This window comes from Calypte anna, chromosome 1 (genome assembly GCF_003957555.1).
Source record: "Calypte anna isolate BGI_N300 chromosome 1, bCalAnn1_v1.p, whole genome shotgun sequence".
Taxonomy (NCBI): Eukaryota; Metazoa; Chordata; class Aves; order Apodiformes; family Trochilidae; genus Calypte; species Calypte anna.
Genome location: NC_044244.1, coordinates 91383084 through 91393236, shown reverse-complemented (window position 1 = coordinate 91393236; position 10153 = coordinate 91383084). Strand labels below are relative to the sequence as shown.

General features: G+C 42.2%; 1 protein-coding gene across 1 annotated transcript; it reads right to left on the bottom strand.

The window, feature by feature from the left end:
* Nucleotides 1-6895: 6895 nt before the first annotated feature.
* On the bottom strand, nucleotides 6896-9834 carry BTG1 (BTG anti-proliferation factor 1). The gene is made up of 2 exons (XM_030468152.1): nucleotides 9398-9834; nucleotides 6896-8178 (listed from the first exon to the last, which is right to left on the bottom strand). The coding sequence occupies exons 1-2, from the start codon at nucleotides 9543-9545 to the stop codon at nucleotides 7814-7816; spliced, it is 513 nt and encodes a 170-aa protein (XP_030324012.1). The 5' UTR covers nucleotides 9546-9834; the 3' UTR covers nucleotides 6896-7813.
* Between the last annotated feature and the right edge of the window lie 319 nt (nucleotides 9835-10153).

The following is a 10153-nucleotide window of genomic DNA, read 5'->3' as shown; positions in this document are numbered from 1 at the left end:
TGCAGCATTCTCTTTCCAGCCTATTCGCTATCTCCATTCTACAGTAATAAAGAGGAAAATTTCTTTTCAGTCAACAATAAAGATTTTAATGTGCCTTCCACTGCCTATGAAAATAATAAAACCCACATTTCTGCTTCACTGAGAAAGCTTTTGACACATACTTGATCTCATAAAATGCTGAAGGGCATGTGACGTATCCACATGAATAAGTCAGAAGGCTTCATGGTACTCATAACAGTAAAATTATGAATGTGCAAAGGCTGGGGTCTTAAATTTTAAAAGTGCAGATCACACTGGAATTCCAATCTTCTTTTTATTGATTGTAAACTGCTTACAAAGAGATGCCCCTGTAGATAGGGGAACGTACAAAAAGGGGCAAGAAAAAGAAATCAACATGTTTTAACTGCAGAATTAGTCATGGGGTTACATCAGTTTGATAATTCAGGAGACATTTTGTACACATATCAGCTTGGTTTGGAATTAACTTGAGCAAACTCTATGAATACTGATTTCAAATTTGAATGATGTGCACATATTTTTCTACTGGATAACTGCAGAAACTATCACTTTCAATATTCAGTCAGTGTTCTGCTGTTCATGATGTGGGACTTGTGAATTCTGCGAACAACAAGCTTTGAAGATAGTCACAGGAACATTTGGATAAACAATCAAGCAGATGCATTTGTTCAGCTGTGCTTTTAAAAAGTACTTATAGACTTGCAACATGGTTTTTCTCAGTTATATTACAGAAGCCTCACCCATGTTAAATATACCCAGACAATTACTAATGTATGATAAATATAATCAAAATCTAGAGTCTGTTACCTTTGTCACACAGAAACACATCCTTCACAAACATGGAACTAAATTTATCATTTGCTTTAATGTCATCATGATTCAGACTGATACTGCCATTTCAACTGCCTGATTTTTTTCCTTGCCAATCTCAAGTCTACCAAAAAAATGACCTTATGCTGACTGCAAACTGGGACCTAGATGACAGGCTGCAAATAACAAATGAAGCAAGCACTTAGGGGTTAAAAAACAGATTATTATAACTCCAGCTAAATACAGAAGTGTTATATAAAGGTTAATTAATATCACTAGTAAAATGTTACACCAATAGATGTACCCCATAGGCAGATTGATTTTATTTTGCAGCTATGGTATAGAGCCTTTCACACCTGTAAACAGATTTCTTACTTACACATTATAAAAACTTCAGTGCACCAGACAGAAGTAACTGCTCTGGTGCACCCATCTAGGGATGAGTTCTAAGCTCAACCAAAATGGACTTTTTGCTGATTGTTAGAAGACTGCTTACCAGAAACCAGAGAAAGCTCTCTCCTACATTACAGAGCATTAGTATGAATATACAATTAGGATTCTGAAAGTATCTTAGCTTTATTTCCTTTCAGCCTGCAATTAAGTTGATTAAAATGTTACAAACATTCTTTTGGACAACTAAAATTTGCTTTAAAACTACAGGAAATCTTGAAAATCTGCTAAACTGAGCAGCAAATTGAGTTGAGCTGCAAGTTTACATTCTAAAAATTGAAAGAGAAAAGTATAGAAATACATGTTCCTGTGATTAGCAATGTATTAAGGCCTTAAAAGTAATAAGGAGGATATTGTTCCCTTGTCAGTGTGAATGTACAATCATCAGAACACCTGCAGTGACCTGTGAATTAAATCACAGCAAGCAGTGGCTTGAGGATGACCCACTGAAAAAGGCTCTAATAATTAAATTGTGTGTGTATATATATTTAAACTTAATACATATATACTCAATATACAATATAAATGTTAAATACTTATACAAAAAAATTACATATGTGCCCCTGTGCATATACAAATAAAACTTGGTCTAAACTTCAATGCATGTAAAGAATGTTGCCTTTCAATATTTCTTTAAATGCACAAGAAATCAGTTAATTAACCTGTGGCCAGCAGAACTCCAAAACCACCAATTATTGAACGTTCTTAGGCTAGAAAAACCAGTAATAATTGAATTCTACAGAACAGCAAGGGCACAATGTTGGAATGCCTTAGTTGCAGCCAGTGTTAGCAGATGATATTACTGGTACTAGAAATCTGCCTTTACACCCATCCTGGAGTTTGAAGCTTTAACCATGTCTTGGGTCCATGTTACAGCCCTTCAGGTATGTGTTGCTGTTGCAGAACCTGACCATGAAAGCTGGCCAGCATCTCCAGATCTGCCCCTGTTCTGGGGTATTTCAGAGACTGGTGCTCCCTGCAGATACATTCAAGGCCGCTGCAAGAATACTGAAATTCTCATCCCTTGTGTCCTTAGAATGCTAACAGATTTATTTGTTTATCATTTGATTCAGTTACATAATCAGCACATAACACCACCACGATGGATTTTACAATGCCCCAGAGAAACTGCAAAGCCAGAGGCCATTTGTTTACATCCAAGAGGTAAAAGCATCAAATACAGCTACACCTCTCAAGGAAACTTTAAAGCCTTGATGAGCAGTTAAACACAGGAATCACAAGGTAAAAACATCTCCTCTGCAAAAACATACTTAACGTTTCCTCAGCCTGTTTTGGTTTGGGTTTTGGGGTTTTTTTTTCAGCTCATCAGCATCATCACAGTCCTATTTCCTTTCCTCATTTGTTGTCATGGGTTACTTTCATTGGAGAAACCCTCAAAACTTGAAAATGCAGCATTTTACTTGTTTGCTTTTGTAGCGAGGCACTTCTTGCCAGCTTTGCAGTCAGAGAATTGCAAAACTACAAGGGCAAATATCTGCTGTCACGTATGCAGCGTTACTGTTCCTGTGATTTCTTCCCAGCAGCTGGGAGGAAATGTTCTTCTTGTTTAGCCAGAAATATCAAATGTTTCCGAAAGAAGGTCTTAGGAAAAGCTGTATAAAAGGTTCGTGCCTGAGAAGGGCACCCAAGAGTTGGCCACAAAGAAAATTCCACTGGACATTAAGTTACAATAATGTAGATCTGTTCATTTATGGTAAGTCAGCCATTTTACTGTTGACCTACTTTGTATCAGCAATAATTTGTCACAGTGCATTCTCCAACTGCTACAGAAAGAAAGGTTGAAACCATACATTAAGAGCATAGTGTCAAAGCAACTGATGTTAATTATACCCTGCAATTCCTATGTTGATGAAATTGTCACTGCTAACCATTAATACAGCATTTACTGTCTAAGCCCAGCTTGCTCTACCAACCCTTGAAAGCCACTGAATTAACATCCTGCTTCACAGTGTTCACTTTATGCCACACTGGAATGTAAATCTGAAACATGTAAAAATAACCTCCGCTATTACACCAAGAATGTGTAAATATACACTCCTTTTTAGGAGAGCTATTTATCTCTAGTCTATGCATGTTTCACTCTCTAAACTAAAAACAGCTTTAATGTTCTTCAGTCAAGTGGCAGCTTTTGCCAGTATAAACTATTTTCCCTAAAAATTATGGCATCAAGTAGAGGAAACTTTGGAAAATGTAGAGTGCTATTTGATTTATGGAAATTCAGAAATAAGCTTTACACAGATACACAAAAAAGAAAAGCAGCAATGTTGTTTAATTTATTCATTGCTAACCTGCACAATAACAAGAGATCATATTCTCCCAGCATAAGTAAGCAAGGTTAATTAGAAGGACACCTTCTGCGGATTTAGTGTTCACGTTCAGTGACATCTGCTTAATTTGGTGACAGATATGTTTACAAGCATCAGCACAAATCAACCAGTCCAGGAGCATTAACTGGATTCTTTATGGTTTGCACATCAGAAAACTGTTTTGTAAGGTCTTACTGCTCCAGCACAGTTCCCCCTGCTTCTAAATGCTCTCTCAGGCTACTCTTTTACCCATTTATATTGAAGGCATTAAAGAACATACAGGCTTAATAATATGTAGCCTTCAGAATTGTCATCACTAGCTATGACAAGAGACAGCACAGCTTGACTTTCTGATTCAAGATGACTCTTGTAGCAATGAACAGGAGAGACTGTTTTACCCTACAAAGTAATCAAGTATGAGATATAACAAAAGTAGAAGCTGGTGATGGTATTGTCACATCAGAAGAGAGCCTTATACAGGTTATTTCTAAATCCTCATGTAGATTGCTAGAACAAAGCAGTAATATGAAAATCACATGGCACCATGAGGCCTGTGAATCAGAGCTACGAGAAAATCTCTGCAGAGTCAGCAGTAAATTAGAAAACTAAAATCAGCATTATTAGGAATTGAACAAAAGCCCTCTTATCTCTATTTAGACCTAAGAACAACCCTAAGATCTGCAGGAAGAAACACGTTCTGAATGACTGCGTAAACCAGATGTACATCTCCAGATTAAGCAGGAAAAAAACAAACCACCGCACAACTGCAAAGAGAACAGAATAACAGAGATTCTTACAGGATATATATAATACAGCTCTATAGAAGGAGCATCACTACTGAACATCAAATAAAAACGTAAACTTGAGTGCATAGGATCTGCTACCAAACATATTACAGGGGTAGTGAGAAAAAGAAACATTTGCTCACCTGGCATAAACTAGAAGATAATTGTACACTTTTTAAAGACATTCACTGAATGGCCAACAAGTCTTAGTAGACTGATGGAGCTGTAACAATAAAGAAATATACAGCTGAGCCTGCCATCAGAACATCAACAGAACAACAGGATTATTCAGTGCTTCACAAGGAAAGTCCAACTAATTTAACTAACTTGCACTGGGCAAGCAGGTCTTGAATGTGCTCTCTCATCTTTAATAGTAGCATTAAAATAAAAGGCTTGCTGGTTTAGGCAAGCATTTAGCTTGGTGCACTGTTTGTTCTACCTGCACCAAAATATAGGACTGGCAACAAGCCTCCTCGTACAGACAAATTTGATTTCTCTGAGGAGTCCTTCCTATGCCCTGCTGCCACAGTATGCTAAATGCTTTCAAAATATGACAAGGACACATTGTGTGCACATTGGGGTGTATTTCAATTCCAGCTGGAAGAAATCCCAACAACTCCAAAGATGAAGGTTGTACCAATTCCTAGTTACAGCTGCAGCCAAAGATTATGCCATGACTGAAAGCACCCTACTGTAAAGGGACTAAAATGTTAACAATCTAGGGGTGCAGACTCATTCTTGGTTTAGTCACATGCCAGCCTCAAGATGGAATATTTGCTGTCTGGAAAAGCTATGTTCAACTTATTAAAAAGACAAGTACCTACAGCTGATGCTTCATAACATGCATAGCTCATGTCAAAAGAGCTATGCATATCAGGTCCCTTTTCTGATGCTGTTCTCATTGTGCAGCAAAGACTCTACGCAGCACCACGATACACCAAGCACAGCTCAGTCAGCAGCAAGCTTCATGAAAGGTTAATAAAGCTTTACAGGAAGCCAAGCTCAATATTTTTCTTTCTATTTGGATAGACTTATGCTGTTTGCAGACATGTAATGTAACAGAAACCTCTTTCACTGAGCTTATTCCTTGAATAAATTGCTCGCTTACAGACTTAACAACTTGAAAGTAGTAGAAATTTTAAGATATCAAGGCGTGAACCTAAACTGACTCTACATGAGTAAAACCTGTACTTTAAAGCAAGCTCATTCTGAAGCTTTGGTAACAGATCTCTTATTGACAGAGTCTTTGAAGTTCACTGCTTCAGGAGCACTTATGTTTCCACCAGTCTATGCCAAAAAGCCATGGTACTGGAGAAGACTCAGCAGTAAAGTGCTGAACGTTGACATACATAAGCAGATCACGGTAAAACAGTGTTTGTAAAGCTGAACCTTTGAAAAAAAGTGGGAAAGAAATTAGGAAAAAAAAAAAATCTAGAAAGTTCAGTCTTATGTTTTGCTTAATATAACCAGTCAGAAGACAAAGATTTTAAGTGGAGATAAAACCTATTACTATAGACAGGCCTGTAGTCGACCAGGAGGTGCCACAATGCATGGAGAGTCTGGAGCTCAGTTCTATCCAAAACCAGCAAGTTTAGCTGGCAAGTAATGGTTGTTTTCTTTCAGAGCAACAGCAACAGTGTTAAAACCCGAAGTGATCAAGTTGGGTAGGCCTTTTATTAAACACTCCCAGAACAAAGTATGCAAAAGATAAGGAATAGAAAGTTCCTGAGTTTTACTCCAGCTCTTTAACAAGTGTAAATTTAAAGTGGTAAGGAATTCCTCTCAAGTGTAACTAGCCACTGTGCTGCATACAAATGAAGTAAGTGTGGTGCTTAAGTGAATCACATCTCCACATCATTCATTAACTTTGAATAAACATACAAGTATGGGCTTCTCACTTGTCTCAACCAACCTTTTTAAGTTTGGGAAAAAAGATCTACATACCTTTTGTTGAATCCCATCTTAATGCTTTCTAAAGTGAAAGTCTTGCATCTGAAGAAAGCAAAAGGCTTCTGTACTGCACTTCGGTAGAGTGGTTAACCTGCTCTTTAGGCTATGGGACACTTGTCCCAGAAACTCTTATTGAGCAGAGGAATCCATCAGGGAAGAACTGAGAACTTGTGAGCAAGTAGATCAAAAATGGACATTTAGGCTTGCTATATCCTTCATCAGGAAGCCAAGTAAACTTTAATCCTCTGGATTTATTCAAGTCATCTTTGGAGGATGTTATTTCTGTACCTTTTTCCTTATGTCCTGGAATTATGGGCCCTGGAGTTATTTCCACATTGACTGATTTTAAAAGGTTTAAAGTGACATGTACATCATCGTGTTTCCCTAAACTTTCCAAGCATTTATATACGAGGTCTTCATTAATCCATGTCTGTACCAAGTGTTCCCTAGCATCAGGGTGCCATCGATGTTTTTAAGCCTTTATAGTACCTACTTCACTTCCACTGTGAGACAAAAAAGTTTAACTGATCCTATGTAATCACGACAAGAGATTAATTAAAATGCCAAGATAGGAAACAATTTATTATAGAGAGAAGAAAAATTTCTCATCCAAAATATAGAAATCTGTACAACTTTGCCACAATCAATATACATGAACTGTACAAATTTACACCAGTTCATAATTTACCAAATAAAAGATGACTAACAAAGTTCACAAAATAGATGGTGGTTTGTGGAAAAGACTTTTACCCAATTAAGAACAAGGAAATTACAAACCAGACCTCCACTTTCTAAAAATAAGAAGTTACTCAGTCTTAGAAAACTACAAGCTAGCAAATGTACAGATAGCTGGCTGGTGCTAACACCACAGTTCAGACAGTGTCTTTATATGGTCTTTTTAAAGCCTGTTGCCATGGCAGATTCTGATCACTTGCTACTTTTGAGGCCAATGTAAAGATCTGACCATTTCCCCAGGTCGTACTTACTCATTAATCTTATGTACATTTATACATATTTGTAAGTGCTAGGTAAAAGTCTGAAAAATAAAATTTCCAGTACTATGGTGTTCATAACAGTAAGTCTTGTTACTGAGCTGCCAAAAATGCTAACAATTAATAAATGTAATAGTGCAAATTTACTCTGCAAGACCTACTGCAGAGAATCACTTTATAAATACAGATTGGGGTTGAAAATTGGTGTAGAAATTAAGATGTCTTGGAGAAACTGACCCTTCCTAGATCTTCTTCACACCCTAGCAAGTTGCAATTATTTTGACTCACAGGCTATTAAATCACTGAAAGGTACTGTCCAAACTATGGCACTGTCACTTTAAAGTATACCACTCTAACGTGTGCCAGATCTTCACAGCTGTGACATGGTTTAAATTCCATAATCCATCCCCAGAGGTGCCCACCCAAAGTAAAAACCAAATTTATCCATCCATTTTAAGGTGATCCATCCACAGACTATATCTTAACCTGATACAGTCATCATATTGTAGCTTTTGGAAGGGCTAGTTCTGCCCAAGAGAAGTTCCTCCTTACAGCTTATTCTGCTGTCTACCATTTGCATGTTGGTGTTATTTTGGCTACCTCCTGCTGGTGCAGCTTCATACAGCACACAGATGGAGCCATCCTCTCCAATACGATAGGACACTTCATATGGGTCAACCCATAGAGTGAGTTCGCTTGGAAGAAGCTGGAACAGTTCCTGACTGCTCAATCCAATCCGCTGCGCTGCCTGTCCAATGAGAGGATCCATTTTATGGTTGATCCGGATACATCGGTAACCTGATCCCTTGCATGGCTTTTCTGGGAACCAGTGGTGTTTATAATGTTCTATAAAACGGAAAAAAAAAATATTATGCCCCTTAACTCTGCGTTCAAAAATAGGTACAGTCATTATTGTTCTCTTGCAAATTTCACCCCTCCAAAACGTTGAAGGGCTTATGATTTTGGTATGAAGTAACCTGAAGAACCATTATAGCCTTTATTTCTGCCAATAATTTACAGAAGCGCAGTGTCCCTTGGGAACTACTCATGTACAAAGTTACTGTTTCATCCTACCGCACACAATGAACAAGGTCTGCCATCTCAAAAGAGTGAAATGAAACTTGCTGGCATTCATAGAAACAAATAAAAAAAAATACAGAAGTGATTACATACAGAGAAGAAAAACGCGAGGACTTGAAAACTCCAGAAAGAGAAAAGAAAGCATCTTTCTCTCGAACTCACACCCATGGTTAGCTCCTCACATTCTCAGAGCAGCTAAAAACAACTAGAGAAAGAGTCGGGCAGCATTCACCGACTGACTCAGGCTGTATTTCCCAACTGCTCTTCCCAGACTGTTTCCCAGATACCGATGACTTCACTTACCTTGGTCATTTTATCCCACCCAAAACCCCATCGGTCTCCGAGACTACTTGTAGCCACTACCAGGCACACTGGTACACAGGCTCGGGATTACAAAACCCACGCAACAGCCCAGAAACCCTCGGATCTGAACCGGGACTGCTGTCGGGCGCTATACGATATTTCCAGAAGCGAAGGGAACTGAAACGCATCGACCACCGCTAAACCTTGGCCAAAAAAGGCAACTTGGGAGTGTTGGGGGCTTTTTTCTTCTGGAAATCGGGCGGCTTCAGCCCCTGAAGCGGGGTCCAAGTCCGGGCTGTTTTGTAAGCTTTGTCTATGGAGTCAAAGGGAGGGGAGGTGGGGGGGAAGCAGGGGGTGTGTGCTGCCTACGCGGCGCCCGAGCCCCTTTTGTTTACAGCTCGTTCCCCACGCCCTGAGGCCAGCTGAGAACGCAGGGTCCTCGGCAGGGGAGGGCCACAGCCGCTCGCCCCCTTACTCGCCCAGGCGACGGCTCCTGCCCCTCAGAGGGGCCGCGCTAGCGCTTGCCCTTCCCCCCCCCCTTCTCTGTGTCCCCGCGGAGTGCGGCGCTGCCGCGGCCGTAGGTGCCACCCGCACCCCTGCCGGGCCCGTGGCGGAGGGGGCAGCGCGGCCACCCGGACCGGAGGCGGGGGAGCGGCTCCCGCCGCGCCCTCGCCGCCCTCACCTGCCAGCAGCTCCTGCAGGCTCTGGCTGAAGGTCTGCAGCTGCCTCTCGTTCATCAGCCCCTTGGTCCGCAGGAACTTGGAGATGAAGCTCACGGCCGCGGCGATCTCGCGTATCATGTTGGCCCGGGTGTACAGGGCGGGATGCATGGAGGCGGCGGCGGGCGGCAGCCAGCTCTCCGGGGCGGCCGGCGCTGGGACGGGCTAGGGTAGGGGCGAGCGGCACGGAGCGGGGACTGGACGGGAAGCGCGGGAGGCGGCGGGGCTCTAACTGGGAGAGGTGCGGGCGGCGTAGCCCAGATCACATCCCGGGGGCGGCAGCCTCCGCCTTCTCTTCCTGCGGCAGGGGGGAGCCAGCGGCGGCAGCAGCAGCGGCGGCCGCGGCAGCGCACCCCGCATCTCCTGCTGCGAGGGGCGAAGGGAGCTGCCCGCCGGCCGCTGCATCTTATAGCCGCCGACGGGAGGAAGTGACGTCAGGGCGGCGGGGGCGCGCCTCCGCCAATCGAGCGATCGCACCATTGTGACGTCAGGCGGCGGGGCGGTGCCGGCAAACGAAAAAGGAGGAGGGGGAGGGCGTGACGTAATCGATTGTAAACAAATAGAGCGGAGACGCCGCTGCGCGCCCGCCCGCCCGCCCGCCAGCGCCTCGGGAGGACGGCGCGGAAAGGAGCGTGGAGGCCCCAGGTGCGGGGCACCCCCGCGCACGTCCCGCCCGAAGGAGAGCGGCGGCCGCGGCCGCGGCCTGCGCCCCGAGGTGG